Source organism: Poecilia reticulata, chromosome 18, assembly GCF_904066995.2.
Source record: "Poecilia reticulata chromosome 18, P_reticulata-male-v2, whole genome shotgun sequence".
In the NCBI taxonomy this organism is placed as follows: Eukaryota; Metazoa; Chordata; class Actinopteri; order Cyprinodontiformes; family Poeciliidae; genus Poecilia; species Poecilia reticulata.
The window spans coordinates 13,351,078-13,369,893 of record NC_088847.1 but is presented as its reverse complement, the minus strand read 5'-3'; the positions used below and the strand labels follow the sequence as shown (position 1 = coordinate 13,369,893).

Here is an 18,816-nt window from a genome sequence, read left to right as displayed (position 1 = left end):
AATTATGTGAAATTAAATGGTCTAATTCAAAAATAATAGTTTTATTGGTCTCTGGCATCTTGCTTTGAGCTCAGAGTCTGAGAGGCTTTACTCTATAAAACTATTTTTTTGCTTCTTATTTAGTGGAAATATTGATGTTGAGACTTTCTCCAAAATGATAACCTTTTTCAACCTTTATAGCTCCACTGTTGAAAATGAGACACTAACATTCACAAATGACATTGAAATAAAATCCAGTCCAACATCTGGTTTGAGGTGATTCCTCTGGAACCTGTTGGAGGAAAAATATCCCAACTTCAGAAGATGAGCTTTTAACCTAAAAGAGCTCTGTGGTTCCTCCTATCAGAGTCAGGGTGAGGAGGCACCATGTTAGGAAGAGAAGTGGAAGCTGCAGTATCTTCAGAACAAACAGGTCATGGTGCTGGGCTACTGATTATCCCTCTGTCTGGACACAGGATCAATATTACCAGTTTAAAAGCTAAAATGAATGGTTATATGCCAGACTTGGAAAACTGGGATGCACTCCATGCCATGATGTTCAGAATTTAGGTCTCATGGCATCTCAAGGTGTCAACATTGCAGCCAGTGGGCTGAGAGAAATACAGCTTTATTTTGTATCAAGTTAAGAGCTACCCAGCTTTTATCGCTTTGCAAAAACATTAATCAGCACAGAAACTCCAAAGCACACAAAGAAGCAGCTTTTTTAAATATATATATATATATATATATATATATATATATATATATATATATATATATATATATATATATATATATATATATATATATATATATATATATATATATATATATATATATATATAAGTATATATATATATACTTTTGTCATAGTACCCCCAAGATTTTAAAACTACTTTCACCCCTGATTAATTTGTAATATTAAGTTTTATTTTTCTGTTTTTTATATAAAGAAAGATGCGGTCACTCTTATGGCTAACAATATTTTTCTTTTATAGCCAAGTATTTAATTTTAATTTTAATGGGAAGCAGGAAACAAACTAGCTTGATTTGCATAGCTATGAGTTGCTGCCCTGCGTGACCGCGCATGCAGGCGCGCTCCCGTCACTAGGAGGTAGCTCTGTCAGCTACGGCACGTAAAGAAGCGGCTGTCGATACACAGAAGACCCAGAAGAAACCAAAACTCTGACTGAACTGCAGGTAAGTTTACGTCCTTCCCGTGATTTCCTTACGGGGTGACTCTTACCGGAGACTTTCCGCGGCCGGACGCTGACACAGAGGCCGTTTTCGGGGCGTGGGAGGCGGTGTGAGTCCTTTCCCACTTTCCCACACGATGCCAAAGAGTGAGAGGCGAGGCCGCTGTTTGAGGATCTCTGCGCTCATTTCTCTGCGCTCTTTTAAATCTGCGCCACGAAACTGAACAAATATCAGTATTCATTCCCTTCTACGTAGTTGATTTCTTTCCACACGATGCTGCTTATTGTTAAAGATAAACAAACGACAGCTTTTTTGAAATTGGATCAGACTGATCGGGGTTCACACACTCCCTCCACGCGCTGTTGTTCTGCACTTGGTCTTGTGTTATGATCACCAGTCAGACTGGTTATGGGAATGCAGTCTGACTGAACGTTATTATTCGACTGCCAGTCTTGATACCAGAGGACGGAAGAGGATTAGGGCCACCGAAAAAAGAAAAAAAGAATTCTGACTTTAATCTCAGATTCTGAGATTAAAGTCAGAATTCTTTTTTTCTTTTTTTGACAAAGTCAGAAAGTCAGAAAGTCAGATTTCTGAGATTAATGTCAGAATTCTAAAGTCAGAATTCTGACTTTAAAGTCAGAATTCTGACAGTCAGAAAGTCAGAATTCTGAGATTAAAGTCAGAATTCTGACAAAGCCAGAAAGTCAGAATTTTGACAGTCAGAAAGTCAGATTTCTGAGATTAATGTCAGAATTCTAAAGTCAGAATTCTGAGATTTAAAGTCAGAATTCTGACAGTCAGAAAGTCAGAATTCTGAGATTAAAGTCAGAATTCTGACAAAGCCAGAAAGTCAGAATTTTGACAGTCAGAAAGTCAGATTTCTGAGATTAATGTCAGAATTCTAAAGTCAGAATTCTGAGATTAAAGTCAGAATTCTGACAGTCAGAAAGTCAGAATTATTTTTTTTTTTTCTCGGTGGCCCTAATCCTCTTCCGTACCAGAGAAAGAATTTTTTTAAGTATTATTTTTGAAGAGTAAATAATAATGGTCAAACACAACGTTGCACTTGAATGTTTTTAAATAGTGGTGTGTAGCAGGAACCAAATGAGAGTTTCCTAAGTTGTGACGTCAAGCATTTTTTTAAGGATAAATATTTTCTTTGTCTGTTTTATTTATCCTTAACTTTTATTTACAAAGTTTTCATGTGAAAGCAGAATTTATTTATTTTTGTTGCTATTTTAAAGAGTTGGTCTGACTTGCATTGTGGGTAATGTATCCAACCTTATTTCTTGCAAATTTGAGTCCTTTTCTACAGAAGAGGAACATTTAGCATTTCTGTCCCATGTGATTTATAGAGCACATTTTGATGTATCACTTGGAAGTTATCCAAAATGTACAAGAACAACATTGCTTTGTAAAATGTTGTTTATGGTTGAATGTGGACATTTGTTAAATTCTAAATCCTCGGCAGAACACATCAACACATGCAGTCACTTCCAGCAGTTTAGCTTTTCCCAGTAAAAAATACTTATGAAATTGCCTTTACACAGTGCTATCTAGAAACAACCAGTAAGAGCCAGAAGGCGTGTCTAAGCGCTGTCAATCACCGTCTGCGTGACGCGCCTCTTGTCAGCACCTTTATTTGCTTTTAAAGCCCTGCATGGGCTTCCCCAGTCTTTACTCTGAGTTATTACAGCCTTACTCACCAGCATGCTTTATCAGGTCAGCTGATCACTGATCTTAAACTGATTTTTGTCTTAAGCAGTTTCATATTAGTCTTTAAGATGACATCCAAGATGGCAGCCGTTAAGGACAATTTTTTGGAATATCTCAACTATTAATAGAGCTAGACAATTCATTTTTTCGTCAGATAATTGTATAGCCTCGCCACATTAGTCAGACTCTGCAGGCATCTTCAAAAGTGATCGCCATCCTGAACTTTGAAACATACCGCATGAAAAGCGGTATGTCTCTAAAAAGAGCGGGCCTTGAAGGTTACATGTACTGAATTTCTTGCTTGCATCATCATTTCATCTTTATGAAATGTGCAACAATCCACTGCGCTACTTGACTGTTTTAAAGGAGTGTTTTCACAATAAACGGATCTGTAAACTTTACCTGATTAAGAGTCTCCAACATTTCCTTCTCTGGGGTCATTGCTGTTGTCTTGCCATCCTGGCACAGCGTAGCACACCCGCACAAGTTTTTGCTCCTGAGCAACAAATGGATAAAAGTTACAAAATCCTATAAAAGTAGCAAAGACATGCACGTATTTTTTATAACCCGTTAATGACCAGACAGTGGTGTTTAAAGGTCAGCATGTTTTTTTTTTATTCTTATTCTTGTTCAGGTGGATTGTACCATCTGAGTTGTCAGGTTTGTTTTGGTAACTGATGAATATATCCATCAGCGTCACAGTTCCTTGTTTGACCTCTGCAGGTTAGCGTCACCATCCCTGAAAATGAGTTCCATCAAAGACCCCCATCCGGCTGTACTGGGTGAGATCCTCCTTCCCGAGAGCTTAATGGTTTCTGTTCTGATCTGAAAACTGACGGTTCACGTTTTGTTTCTTCCTTCCTGCAGTAGTCTCAAAGGTGATTCTCTGCATCATGCCCATTGCCTACATTGCAGTCGGTGAGCGGTTGTACGTCTTCCTGTCGGCGTCATGTTGCTTCACTGTGCTTTCTAAAAGAACAGCTTTTCCCTCTGTCCACTAGGGACAGTGTACCTCAACGACTGTCCAGTCCAGCAGAAGATCCCCATCTACCTGATTGTGTCGGGGGTCTTCACCATAGTCCTCAACCTCCTGTCTTGCCTCCCCGGCACACGAAACACCAAAGAGAGACCGCGGACGGTGGCGGGCCACGTTGTCACTGCCTGGAACTCGCTGGTGTCCTTGTTCCTCTTCTGCTGGTTCATTACGGGTGAGCAGTTTTTGTTATTTGTAGATGCAGGGTGCCGAACACAAAAGGACAGAAATGATGTTACTGGTCGTCTGGTCAACCCCTTAGTGGGTTAACACCAGAGAAACCGGCTGCTCAGTGATTAATGTAACAGCAAATTTTAATTTGGTTTAAGTCACATTACGGCTACCTGTCGTCATTTTAGGTTTCCACTAGTTTAAAAGGACTAAATTTAAAATATGATGTCACATTTTAATTGTTATTTTTTTATATTTGTCCATAAGTAAAATCTTTCCTTGCTTCCTTAGCACACTGATACCCAGGTTGACTTTTAGTTTTGGAACAATTTAATGTGAATAATTTGTTTGAATAGGTTTGTAATATCCTAAAGGAAAACCTTTTCAGACCCTGAATAATGTAATAATTATTCATATGATGCAATGATCATGCTACTGATCATTGCATCATATGTAACCAGGTGCCATTCATTCACCTTCTTTTGCGAGAAGGAGTCTCATTATCAGAGATTTTAACTTAACAAATGAGTAATAAAATGCCAAAATACAAGACCTTTAGAAATAGGAAGTAATTCCAATGTTTTTTGTTTGTTAGTTTTGTTTTTTTCCTCAAAATTGAAGCAGTCGCTCCGTTTGGATTTTCAGTCTTCAGTTTTGTCATCAGCCCAGCTGGTTCGGTTTTCTTTGTCGCGATGTCGTCACCTTCTCTGCATTCAGTTGTCCAGAAATTCTCTTTACACTTTCTTTCAGGGACAAGACAAACATACGAATGTCTCCAATTACTAAAGGTCTAAATCATTTCTCTATGCATCTTCTGAAATACATGACGCTGACAGGAAATGAGACGGAGACTACAGAAGAAGATCATGGTCTATTGTCCTAGGAAGACTGACTACAATGGTCACATTGTGAGAGTTTAAGCCACTCCTGAGCCTCAAACGACATCAGAAATGTTTTAACTTGGCTGAGAAGCTAAAACGACTGACCGGTTGCTCAGTGTCCTCAGATGAAAGTAAAATTTGCAATTTATTCATAGAGCTTGGAGGAAGGCTTGTGATTATGGGAGTTTCACTAGCCTGCCTCAATAACCATCATGAATAGCGTAAACATTTGAAATGCATCACTCTGTGTCAAGAACCGCCATACATTCACTTTTCCAACAGAATTACTGAAATTAAATGTTTTTATCTCCTGAATTATTGTGGTTGCATTTATCAATGCTGCAAAGCTGCATGGATGACATTTCATAAACTTGACATTGTGGGATAAGCCTCTTGTAATTATGCACATTGACCACTAGATGTCGCTCTATATTGTAAATATTTTTTCTTGATTTACTGGCACCATCCACCTCTGATGTTTTCTTGTAAAAATAAAAGGGGCAGTTTGTGAGACTTTGTGAGGTTTTCTCCACTTCTGTGCTTAACCTTCTGCAGACGGTGTGACTGGAATCACAGGCTCAGTCTGTCAGTCCCGTGAACGCTGCAGCTCAGTGAAATATTGATCACTATTTATGGTGATCAATAGTTCTTCAGGGGTTTTAGCATTTTTCTTTGAGCGTTTCCCGCTCTTTTTCATTCCCTCTCTGTGCAAAGCATACGAATATTCAAATTATTACTTTTTATTTGCTCATTATATGGCACCAGTTAAACTTTCAAATTACAAGCATTAAACATGGTTTTCGTGAAGCTAATTGATCATAAGTCTTTAACAAATCTCTGAGGCTTTCATAAAACTGGACTTGTACTTATTGATTACTTATTTCTTTTTTTTTTCTCCGCTTGACATTCACGGTTGACTTTCTCTTGTTAACCTATTTAGCTTTTCTCAATACTTTTCCGCTCACGCTTCATCCCCATTTTCCACAGGCAACCTTTGGATCTACTCGGTTTATCAGCCCGAATACAACAAGAACGCCACCGATACGTCACGCTACTGTAACAAGACGCTCTACCTGTTTGCCTTCTGGAACACCACGCTGGTCTACATCCTGGTGATTCTGTTCGTGCTCACCGGCTGCTGCGTCCTCTTCTGCTTCTTCCTGTGCGGCCGGGCCGACTCCGACGACGACGCCAACCAGCAGGCCTGAGGGCGACCGCAGAGAAAGCCTGAGCTGGGATGCTTCTCGCGCGACTGGAGCTGGAGCTTCTGTTGTGCCAGCTGTGCAAAACAACTTACTACAATAATATAAGTTTAAAAAGGAGAATAAATATTCAGTTCATTGATGTTTATTTTTTTTATGGCTGTTCAATCTCTATGCTTCTCAACCCTTTGTGCGTTTTAACACTGGCCGTGTGCGCTTTTGTTCGTTTTTGCTGTATTTTGTCTGCCACTGTGAATCAATGAATGAATGTATTCTGTTTGTTTGGACTGGCGGTGCTGAAAAACATGTCTGGTGGGGTGTTTACATCTTATTGAGCTTTTTACAAGGATCAAGAGGAAATCATAAAAGATCTCTTTTAATTTACTGCTTGTGCTTATTTATTTTGCTCCGACGTCCAGGTTGAAACAAGCGTCAAATCTTACTGTTCAGCTGTAATGTCAAATATATTCTGTAGCACATTTAAAATGTAAAGTTAAATAGGTAAATAATGTTGGGGTTTTTTCAGTGTTTGACAGCTTATTTAGCTTTTATGTTTGACATTTACAGGCGTAATTAGTAAGGTAAAGGTACATCGGGACGTAAGATGAACGGAGTTGACACATCTGACATAAGTGATAGCAAGTCAACAACCCTCTTCAGAGTGGAAGTTATTGTAGAGAGAAGACCAGCTGGTTTCAGTGTCACTGAGTGAAGTCAGAAGAAAGAAAATAACATTAAATAGAAACTCTGCTATGGAGATACAGTGCATCCTAAAAGTATTGTTCCAAATTGTTTTAAATGATTTTCAAAACTGCAGAAGTTTCCACTGATCACCTTCGAGATGTTTCTTCAGCTTCAATGGGCTCCGCCTGTGGTAAATTCCGTTATTTAGATTTGATTTGAAAAAGATAGATATCTATATAAAGTCCCAGAGTTGACACTGCAGGTATTCCTTTAATCTCAGTGGAACAATCCTGGGTCAAATAAAGATCAAAACTATTTTAAACAAAAGGGGGGAAAAACACACAAACCTTTGTCATTGTAACCCCTCTTCTCCATCATATAGCAAACGAATGCTTTTTGTTTCGCAAAGAGGATTTACTAAAGATAAAACTATGTAAATGACACAAACTTCCTATAATGAACTCTTCTGCTAACTTATTAAATGTGAGCCACTTTTCTCATCTCATTTGTTAAATAAGACTTCAACAGCTAAAACCTCTGGAATATCCCAACAATTGTGTTTATTTTGTATCAATAACATAGAAATTAATTCATTTCATTAATACATAATTTACATACAAAATACAAGATGAAATAACGGTGAATATTTAAAAACGTGACAGCCGTCCATTAGCAGAAATATGTCAGAACTTTGCAGGATGTTATTATTAAAACTTTTGCCATGCTGGTAGATGCATTTCTCTGCTGTGAGACCGTTACGTTAGCACGATTTGCGGGAAAGGATTTCGAGCGACTTGGCGTGCGCAGGTTGATAAATCAGAGCGAAGTTGGACGGGCTCAGCTGGCCGTTGCCCTGGGCGTCGACTGTCCCCATCAGCACGTAGTTCCGACCTGAACGACAGAAAAAAAAAACAAGAAAAAAAGGAAAAAAATGTGCAACTGTGACATTTCTGGGCTTTTTACATCAAAACACAGGGCTTTAGTTGGCTAAATTATGAACCCTATTTTTCTAAACAGCTCAAGAATTTATTTTTGTTCTCTTTTTTTTTATGATGTCTTTCTGACTTAAATGTACATGGAGAAGAAGAAGATTTTATGAGGAAAGTTTAGATTATTGAACTGGGGTTTGTTGGAGTAGGCGTTAATATTAAATATCTTACTTTGCTGAATAACCTCAGTTTGGAAAACTGAGGTTATTCAAAACACCAGAAAGTTCAACTAGTGACTTGTCAGAAACTCATTGAACTTCCTATGTAACTCTTTTCTGGTCCAAATTTTTAGGTCCTGAACTGAAAACATGTCAGTAAATTTATTCACTATTTTTGTCACTTTATTGACTATCAGCTGGAAAACATTTGAGACTTAAAAGCAAATCTTGGCTTAATGTGGTTTTGGGACACAAGACACTGTAAAAAGACTAAATCAACACCACCTAGCAAAAACATCTAGCAACGCTCGCCACTTTTTAACCAAACAACAGCTCCTCTTATGTCGTATGAAGTACAGATAAAAAAGACCGTCACGGTGAATGTGCAGCTCTACGTTGTACCTTTGACAATCCCAGGGCATTTCTTGCAGGCGGACCTCAGCGTGACTGACTTAATGGGTCCCGATTTGTTGATCTTGAGGCTCCCTGCCTTGTAGGCTTTGATCAGAGACATTTCCAGAGTCGCTGAGCCACTTGGATCAGGACTCAGAGAAGTCACCTTCCCTGTAATCACTGGGCGGGTGAACAAAGTGTTAGAGGAAAAACAGAAATGGCCAAAGACTTTAAAGTAGACAGATGTGGTTGCTAAGCAATAGCCTTTCTGAATTAGGTTGTTTATTTACATTTCTAGGATATAAAATGTTAACAACCTATAATCTATTTTTTACAGAGGAAAAAATTTTTTTTTGTTTTGTTTTTTTGGAGAGGTGCAGAAGGAAGCGAAATCTTCCATATCATCCTTGATTTCTTTCATGTTGGCTTCTAAAAAGTCTAGCTTTTGTGTAATTTTTTTAGAACAGTCTTGATACTTAGAGGTCTTTTTTCTTGCTGATGTTACTAGTTATTAGAGGGAAGAGTGTCTTCATTATTTTCACATTTCTGCGGATGGGTTTTGTTGAACGAGCCTCACAAGTTTAATTTTTAAAGTACAATTAGATAAAAATGTCCAGAGATCTAAAAGAGGCTAAACGTCAATATATCTTTGTGAAGAATCTGATAGTTAAAAGGGGTGTCCTAATGTTTTTGTTTTTTAAGCCAGTAGACAAAAGATGTTTTATGAAGGAGCTTGAGTTACTCCTCACCAAAGTCATGTGGGCAGAAGTTGGAATGGAGAGTCCCTATCCTCGCGCAGGGTTGAGTACACAGTGGGTTGAGAGGTGAAGCTGCAGGAAATGTTCACACAAACACAAACATGAAATACATCGAGTAGCATCCTCACTGACACAGGCACAAAGTGCAGCTCCGTTTCACTCACCTGTCATGTTGACAGCAGGCTTTTTGGTCACAGTCCTGCTCGGCTCTGGTTTAGTTGTTGTTTTGGGCTTTACCTTTGGCTTCGCTGTTGGTTTCAGTCCAGTCTTTGGGGTCGGCTTCACAGGTTTGACTCGAGGTTTCATGGTGGGCTTAGGTTTCACCCAAGGTTTCCGTGAGGGTTTGATCAGGATTCTGGGTTTGAGTGTTGGCTTAATTATTTTGGTTTTGAGTGTGTTTTTATCCCCAGGTTTAGCTGTGGGTTTTCTTAGGGGCAACTTAGGTGTGGGTTTCACTGGTTTTGGTTTGACGGTGGACTTGACTGCAGGCTTGGGAGTAGGTTTGCGGAGCAGGGGTTTCTTTACCAGTGGAGTCCTTGAAAACGGCTTTTTGGGGGGTTTGGGTGTTGGCTTAAAGCGAATGCCAGGTCGTGGTTTAACGGGTGGTTTTGCAGTTGGTTTAGATGTCGGTTTGACAGGTTTAGTAGTCGGCTGGACAGGTCTAGTCGTTGGTTTTGGTGTTGTTTTGAGAGAAGGTTTAATCGGTTTTATCAATGGCTTTTTAGTTGGTTTAGGTTTTGGTTTTACTGATGGTTTAGGAGTTGGTCTTAAAGCTGGTTTGGTGGTCGGTTTAGGTGTTGGTTTGGTGGGTTTCCTTGGCTTTGACGTTGGTTTCTGCGGCCTGGAAGTTGGCTGAGGTTTGTAGATGAAGTCACCACCAGCTGTGGGTGTGCGGGACTCGCGGGGCACACTGGAGTAATGTGCCATGAACCCATCTGAGGTCACACTGAGATCCGACACAAACTGGACAAGGAGCTCGTTGCCATTTGTCACTATGGTTCTACGTAAAGGTTGAGAAAATGTCATTGAAACCTCAAAAATGCATGAGTTAAAATTACTTAATTTTAAGAGCGATTTCTTAGCAAAATTCTCACGCCGGCGCTCTATCTCCGCAGAACTTCCCAATCCTCCTCGAGTCATCGGTCTCTCCTCCATTGAACAATGCCACGTAGTCGTAGCGACAGTACAAATCAGACTCCAAGTCCAGCTTCTCAAACTTCACTTCAATCACCTGGAAGACAGATGGCAACGCAAACTATAAGCTTTACGACAGGGAACGACGCAGGAATGTTTATTCCTTCCTGGTTTTCATGAAACGAGTACAGTACAGCCACAGAGAGGTGGACTTGGAGGAAAGGGGAAATACAGAGGGGCTTTTAGCTCTTTCTGTCGCCCTTGGTTACTCCCCCCACCCCATTTCCTTAAGGTCAATCTCTTGGCTCGCATGAGCACACCTGCAATAACTCAATGAACTCTTTCATTTAACCTCTATTACCAGAGCCACTGTCACACTTTCCTCTTTCCCATCTTTCACAAACACACATTCATATGTTAGTCAGTGTAAATTAGTAACTATGTTTCCTATTGATGGGCCTGTTTACTCATTTCTTCAAACTTTCTCTTGCAGCAGCAACCCACTTCGCACAGCATATCCAGCTGCATGTAAAGTCCAACTAGCGTCTAAGTTGCTCCATGAGATTGAAAAATTGTCACTCAACAATTTCAATGCTTAAAATGAACCTTTTATCTGTGTTAGGTCTCAGACATTTTACAGTGGATCTGTGTCATTGAACTCGGTAGCAGCAGTGTATGTATTTGAAGCAGAGACATCCACAGAAAAGTACATTTTGTCCATTTTCTATGCTAAGCAACTCAAGCTCAGTCAGATTAGAGGTAGAGCATTTTTAAGTCTTACCACTGATTTTCAAATCGATTTAGGACTTTGACTGGGACATTCAGTCGTAGGTTATATTCCACATTGGAACATTATCGAATAAAGTAACCTGACTTTAAGATCACCTGTTAAGAAAATAAATTCAGAATATGCTAGTTTTAAAACTTAACATCTCTTGATTGAAATAGCCTAATTATAGTTTAATAACTTATTCTGGCCCATTGACCTTTATTTTACCTGTAGTTACAGCAGATCGTTTGCTAAGATCTTTTGATCTGCCCTTTGTCTGTGTGGGAAAACAATCAGGAGAAGTTCCAGCTTTTCACACAGATCCGTGAAAAGCCATAACGTTCAAGGGGTATTCATCTTTTTGCAAGGTTTTATATGACACAAATTTCAATTCAAGACTTTAATATCTCTATGGATTTTTGTGAGTTAGCTGGCAGGACCACCTAGCATGATATGGCTGTCTACAATTTCTTTAACATCTGTCATGAAATCACTCTAGCGGATGTCATTTACTTTTATTTTAACAGTGAGCCATTTTCTGCACACTTGTTGCTAACAGTGTGAGCTTAGCTGGGTGTGTTTCCTGTAGAGTTTAAAATGAAGGAAGGCTTCAGAAATACTGCCACATTGACTGTACTACAGTTGAGGGGTAATAGTATCAACAGTCTGCAGGAGAGATTATTGCAATTATGACCAATTTTTGTATCTGAGTCAGCAAACCTAACGGTAGAACATTACACTTAAGTGTGATTTGTAACCCACAACAAATCAATTATTCTACTTTATAACCATAAACACATACTTACAACTGCACCAGATTCCCTGTTCTCATTGTCATCAACAGGTCTTAAAAAGGCATAGTTAAATCATAGATGTTTTTCAGTGACAGAAAGAAAATATACTGGCAGCTTTAAAAATTATTATTATTATTTTTTTATCTTAGGGATTGTCAAGAAAGTGAAAAATGTAACTGAAGAGTCATAAAAACTACTTTAAATACCTTGAAACATTAACTGTTTCAAAAAACACACCTTCAAAGGATTGTTGAATTAAAACACAAAAGTAAACACCTGTATAATTTTGGAGAAGTTTTCCTAATGAAAAAAAAAACTCAACTATTTTTATTCGTCTTGATTCAAGTTTCACCCAATCAGCAGCAAACACAACTACCTTCCAGGACTTCAATGGGGTTCGTGAGGACATTTGATCGTTCAAAGATGATTCAAACTGTCCATTTTTTAAAATTGATTTTTTGCTGGATAACACAAAGAACACCAGGGGGCGCTATCATTTGTAAACAAGGTAAAAAAAAGAAAAAGAAAAAAAAAATCCTTCAAAGTTAAGAGGTAAGTTAGTTACATTACCATAATTAGTCAGTGTATAACGATCAGCTTACATTGCTCGGCTCGACGGTGATGTGCCAGGAGCAGCTGATACCTGCTGGGTAATTCGAGTTGGGCCAGTTGGGCGTCTTCACAGAACCCTGTGGTTTGGTCAGACGGCCTCCACAGAACTGGTCCTCTGTGAAGTCAAAACAGGAAATGCTCTAGCCCGAGCTAAATGCATGCACACATCGTGATTTGATGGGGCGGTGGCTTCCCTCCTTCAAGACGATGAAATTTTAGACAAATTATAATTTTGCACGTCACAAATAAAACAACAACATTTCCAACAGTTAAAAGTTCAGCAGATAAAAAAAAAACCCAAAAAACCTAAGAACCTTCCATATGTGGCTTCCCCGCGTTGAAGGAAGCGAGAAATCCTCTCCCTCCAGTGGCGTCATCAGACACCATCTCCAGCATCATGGTGTTGGAGGTGGAGATGAGAGCGCCCGGCCTGAATGTCCCACAGAAACGGCCCAGCTTCTGCACCAGGCGCGAGTGACCGTTGTAGACGTCCAGGTAGTCGTAGCGACAGGTGGGGTCAGCCTCCATGTCGAAGAGGCGGAAAGACAGCATGACCACATGACTCTCTGGGACCTGGTGCGTTAGGAGGGGGCGAAGAAGAAGCGTTTTATTACATTTATCAGTTATTCAATATTGTATACTTCATTCTGGTTTTAAGTGGTAGGAAAAACACACACATTTGTGCTATGAAATACAAAATACCAGGACGTGCAACATTAATGCCGCAAAGGACTGACAGTCTTTTCTGGTTCCACGAGCCAATAACATATTCAGGGTGTTGGGAGAAATTCTGGTTGCAGTGGGTGTCCACACCCGGGACAGACTGCAGGTCCAAACAAGCTAAATATCACTGGGAGTACTGGAAGCACATGAGAAAGAGGAAACGATGTCCAATCGTTCCCAGAGGTATTCTTCACTTGTTATGATGTATCAGAGGTTTATCAAACCTGTTTGGTTATTAGGCACAATGTGCTACTATCAAGAAGACCTAAGATATTGAAATAAAGCCAGTCAAAGTTTGAATGTGAGGGAACAGCATCACTTCCATCTGCACCGTCACCTGGAGGATCTTTAACCGGCCTTTCACCTGAAACGTCCTCATCTGTATTATCGCATGCAGTGTCTTCACTTTACTTGCAGGGTCCTTGTCTCTCTATCTCCAGAGCATCCTTGTCCTCAGTCATCATCTACATTGTCACAATTTCTTGCTTTATGTCATCCAAAAAGAGTTTACATCCATCGTCTTAAGAGATTACTATCAGAACAGCCGTCTTGGTCACCTCTAAACCCCCTGCAACTCTGCATATCCCCAGAAGAGGTCAAAGGTCTCCTTCCACTGTGTCCTCCTCCACTCCCAGTCTTTGCTTTCAGTGTTGTTATCATCTTCAGCATCTGCTATTGAATCTTTAGCATTCATACACCTCCTGGCGTCCTCAGAGACCTGACATCTCCCCGAGACTTTAGAACTTTGACTTTTCTACAGTCGTTAGACGTATTTCTTCCTTTACGTCTCCAGCGTCCATTATTTTCTTGGATGCGGCGTTAGAGATTTTAGGGGCTTGAATAATCAATATGTAAAAGCTCCTGTGTTTCCTGAGGATGTCAAGGATGACTCACCTCATCCACCGACTATTACTGAACTCTCAACTGTTGCTAGGAAACCCCATCCTCTGCTACTCCTGACGCTCTTAAGCCGGTGGTCTCAATCTGCATTCCTTGAGGATCAGATCCTCCAACTTTTAGATGTGTCCCTTGTTCTACACCCTTGAATTTAATTTAAAAAATCAGTAACTGAATTCAAGTGTGTAGATCAGGTGGAAAACATTAAAGTCTTCAAGGACAGAAAACTGTCACCTTTACTCTGCTTACATTAAATACCTTTTCAAAGAATTTTGAATATATCCCTGATGTGAAATAGAGCATCAAGCATCATAGGAAATTTGAAATTCACTCACAGTGATGTACCAGGTGCATTTACTATTGGGTTTGTAGAAACTGGGGAACCCTTCACTGGCCACTATGCCAGAGTCAGTGACCAGGTGACCTCCGCAGGGGAACATAGTCCTGAAAAAAAACAAAAAAACAGACATTTTGCAGTGGACATTTTGCACTCTATGAAATGCATCTTCCCTGATCAGCCATACCGAAAAGTTTGGAGGTAAAACTTTGCATGCACACGTCACTAAATACGCCTGGTGCATGTAACAGTGGCAGCCTGTGTTCTTCGAGGCCGGAGGGAGGTAGAAGTGGTGTGTTTTCACTTGATGCGTGGTCAAACCAGGCCAGCAGCCTTACCGTACGCATAGTGTGTGTGTGTGTGCTGTGTGAAGACTGCGCCACAAGAAAGTTGACAGGAGACACACTTTTCTGCAGCAAATAGGCACTTTCAACCTGCGACGCAACAGACTGCTCACACATGGAGCCTGGTGGCACACACCCACCACTCCACACTCGGATAAACACACATCAAAAGCTCCACCAGCTTCAGCTTTTAATTTCGCTGCACCCACTGTGCGCAGATGGAGTCATCCACTTCTCCAGCAGTTCGTCATCTTGTGAAATCCATTGCTATATAGATTTGTTGAGATTGCGAAATTTCTGCTATTTTCACTCTTGTTTTATAACGTGTTGTGAGTCCACTGTGGTGCCGTTCGGCCACAGTTGGCTGGACTATCCCAGTGGTTAAAGTCCCTCCCTTCAGACCCTGTGGAGCTTAGCAGCCCACAGGTATTTGTTTGTTACTCATGTTCAATTTACACCCTGTGTGTTTGTGGAAGTCCAGGCTTCGCTGGAGATCTAAAAAAAAAACAAAAAACAAAACAAAACTAAGCTCCAGAGATGAAGAACTCTGCTAAAGCGTTGCAGCCACTAGATCCAAAGGCATCTGCGAATATGCCCAGTTCAATTACTACATCATTCTCAACATGTGGCATTTTCTTTAATGCAAGTTTACAGGATGTCAGCTACATGCTCCCAACACTAAACCCTTCCATTTCCACTGCACTCCCACTGATCCCAATAAAGGAATCGGGCCAGACTCCCAGTCCTGATCTTGAAAAGGACTTGCCACTTGTGCACACTTGTAAACATTATGAGGGAGAAAAAAAAAAAGCTACAAAAAGGAGATATGAACTCTTACCTTGAGTCTGTGTTGTTCGCCTGACTCTGCCCTTCGGTCCATCCTAAAGCCAAAGAAAGGACAAGAAGACACACAGTCGATGCCCTGTCCTCCATCCTGCTGTCCTCAAAGAGCAGGAGAGACGGCAGAGGAGGAGGACGGAGGAAGGAGGGAGAAGTCAGGCATAGGCGTGGAGAGAGTCTGAGGTTAGGAAAGGGAGGGAAGAGGTGGCAATGATGAAAGGAAAGCTGAGTGAAGGTTGTTTGACGAAGGAGAGAGGGTAAATATAAAATGGACAGAATCCCTGCTACTGCAAGCATCCCACATATTTTATCCAGATTACAGCATGTCTATGCAGCTCGCCTGCTGTTCGTCATATCTCTAGTTGTAGTAATGTAAAACAATGAGGACGTGCCGTTGATTCTGGGAAGGCAGTGACGACAGTAGGAAGAGTTCGTCCCATAATCAACGATGTTGCAGGCTCTCGTCCCCAGTCGCACTCTCCATATAGGTGACCCCGGGCGCGTGGCAGCCTCGACTCCAGTAGCTTGTCACCATCAGTGTGTGAATGACTGAATGTAGTGTGAAGTGGACACGACGAGTAAGCCATTTACCATAATGTGTTTTGCAAGTCAAGTGGCTCAAATGAACTTCTTCTGTCGGGTGCCTGAGTTGGCCCTTGGCGATAGGGTTGGGAACTAGGTTACCTGGGGGCATGTCAGAGTAGAGTTCCTGCTCCTTTGCATGAAAATGAGTGTACTGAGAAGATACAGGCATATTTTCACAAAGCTTCCTGGAATCTCCCCTTTGGACGTTTTGTGATCTGCGCCGGAAGAAAACTGTGGGGGGCAGTTTCCCCAGAACCCCGTGATCCAAGATCGTCTTAGGATCCCCAAAAATATTCTCCCTCCAGGACATGAGACCTCTGTGACCCTGTCTCAATCAGATGATGCAGTAACCTAATTTACTTTAGTCGCATTGTAAGTAAAGGTAAAGATGTGAAACAATCTTGTTTAAACCTCCTGATCGATTTTATTATTTGAAGGAGAGGGACAAATGTGACCCTTGATGTCTTCCTTCAAAATGGCCTCGCACATCTTCAGGTATTTCTTTGCCTGAGCTATCAAGACTTCACGTCCGGGGGTTCTGTCAGAGGACAATTGTCCAGAATTGCTAGACCAGAATGATTTGTCCAGAGAACAAATGAAGTGAGAACTGCTATAAGTCCAATATGCCAACATTGAAGGACCCTCATCCAATCCATGCATGGGCTTCCCCACATCTCTACCCAAGATCAAAACATCCTCCAACAGAAACCTATTTAACAAACCAAATAGTTTTGCGTATTTCTCTGCATGTTGGACGACTGTTACAAGACAAAAGTGAAAGCAAAGAGTACAAGGTCAGAAGATTGAAACGTTGAAATTTTTGGCGAGGAAACAGCCCTAAACGTAAACCCACTGGGAACCTAAATTTGACATTATAAGCTCGGATCTAACATGCAAAAACAAACAGCAGGAGTTATCAAGAAAAATGGATAGCACAGTAAGTTTTGACTTACAGTGCAAAATTGTTTTCTCGTCAAGAGTTTGAACTTGAAATGCTGCAAACCCTAACATTTGTGTCACTGCCAAACGTATGGCCATGATTGTATGTATAAAAACCACTTCACTGCACAGCCAGCTATACGCAGGACTATTGTTAGTGCCTGCATTTAGAAAACATGCTCAGGGTGCCTACTTTCAAATACACCAGCAAACCAAAAAACACTAAACCCTACATAGAGTTAAGTTTAAGAGTATATTTTTGGTTTGCCTTAACAAGAAGAATATTTGACCATTCGTTCTGCAGAGCAATCGTGAAGTCGGGCACTGATGTTGAACAAGAAGGCTTGACTCACAATTTCTTCTCTAAAGTACCTTTAATGTTCTCTCTCATGAATGAGGCCAGAACTCTTCAGACTAATCAATTCCACTGTAATCTTTGCAGACCTTTCCAGTAACGCTGGAACCAAAATAGCCAATGACCAGGCTCAACCCACAGATTCAAGAGTCTAATTGTTTAAAATGTGTGTGTATGCTGAAAAACTAAGATTTACTTTCACTGGAATTTCTTCTTCATAAAATTTTACATTCGACACCATGTTTGTATGGTGTTTGAAGTATTAAAATAGGCAGTTATGAGCATATTTAAGGGGAGCCTAAAATATTTGTAGATTTTAGCTACTCAGGCAATGGTGGTCCATAACCCAAGCGAATGGGTTAGGGGTCTACTGTACTTTTGTCACGTTTTCAACAAGAATAATTAAATTCCTTCCCCTTAATTTAATTGTGTGGTTCAACTTTCATTCTGGCAACAAAGCCAGAATGAAAAACATCTGGCTTCGTTGCCAAATATGTCTGACCTAACTGGATTTTGGGGTCCTTCGGTGTTTCTGCTGTCAGGTAGCCCAACACTCATAAATACAAAATGTTTATTTTAGAGCACCGGTATTTACTAAATCAGCATCAATGGAAGTGATTTGATAACTATTTTTTATAACATAGCCTATTTAAACTTCTGCATCCATATGGTAGCAACTACAGTTGCTATAAAATCCCTGCCTTTTATCTCCTATACTGAAACCGATACTTAGAAAATGTTAGACTAATCAGAACCCTGGACTAAGCTAGTCTGCAAGACCATACATTAATTGTCAAAGTAGTAGTTTTAACCTACTTTAATGGGCTGGATTTCAGAGTGTAGAGCTAATTAACTTTTATGGCTAACTTTGATGTTAGCCGTGACTAAACGTTAGCTTACAAATGCTATACCACACTGTTCAGTAATAAGTGAGTACAATTGAAGTTAAAATACCACCAGAAAAGCCCACTCTAACTCAAATATGGCAGATAAACATGTAAAAGTTTTAATTGATGTATTAATTAACTGTTTATTTGAACATCTGTCAGTCCAAATCTCATGAAATACTCTGCACACACAACCTCTCATGTTCTAGTGGATATCTGTTAATATCTTAAAGCTGCAGAATGTATTGTTTATAATAAAAAAATAAGTGGTTTTTACATGTTAAAACTATCACTGTATTGTGACAGTATAATATGAGTAAGATCTACTAGTAGCATTACATCAATATATTACTCAAGTGTAATGAAGATGTTAAAGGTATATTTTTGTTTTCCAAAACGTTACTACTCACCTTGGTTTAGAGCTGGATGTGGGCAT

General features: G+C 40.2%; 2 protein-coding genes across 2 annotated transcripts; one reads left to right on the top strand and one right to left on the bottom strand.

Moving 5' to 3' along the window:
• Nucleotides 1-1,043: 1,043 nt before the first annotated feature.
• On the top strand, nt 1,044-6,566 carry LOC145548647 (transmembrane protein 272). The gene is made up of 5 exons (XM_081599449.1): nt 1,044-1,179; nt 3,619-3,677; nt 3,763-3,813; nt 3,897-4,103; nt 5,968-6,566. Exons 2-5 carry the CDS (start codon nt 3,641-3,643, stop codon nt 6,186-6,188), a joined length of 516 nt encoding a protein of 171 aa, XP_081455575.1. The 5' UTR covers nt 1,044-1,179; nt 3,619-3,640; the 3' UTR covers nt 6,189-6,566.
• An 836-nt stretch (nt 6,567-7,402) lies between these two features.
• On the bottom strand, nt 7,403-15,748 carry pcolceb (procollagen C-endopeptidase enhancer b). The gene is made up of 9 exons (XM_008435458.3): nt 15,613-15,748; nt 14,429-14,537; nt 12,788-13,046; nt 12,464-12,588; nt 10,259-10,395; nt 9,329-10,164; nt 9,156-9,236; nt 8,416-8,586; nt 7,403-7,757 (listed from the first exon to the last, which is right to left on the bottom strand). The coding sequence occupies exons 1-9, from the start codon at nt 15,705-15,707 to the stop codon at nt 7,627-7,629; spliced, it is 1,944 nt and encodes a 647-aa protein (XP_008433680.2). The 5' UTR covers nt 15,708-15,748; the 3' UTR covers nt 7,403-7,626.
• Nucleotides 15,749-18,816: the final 3,068 nt, after the last annotated feature.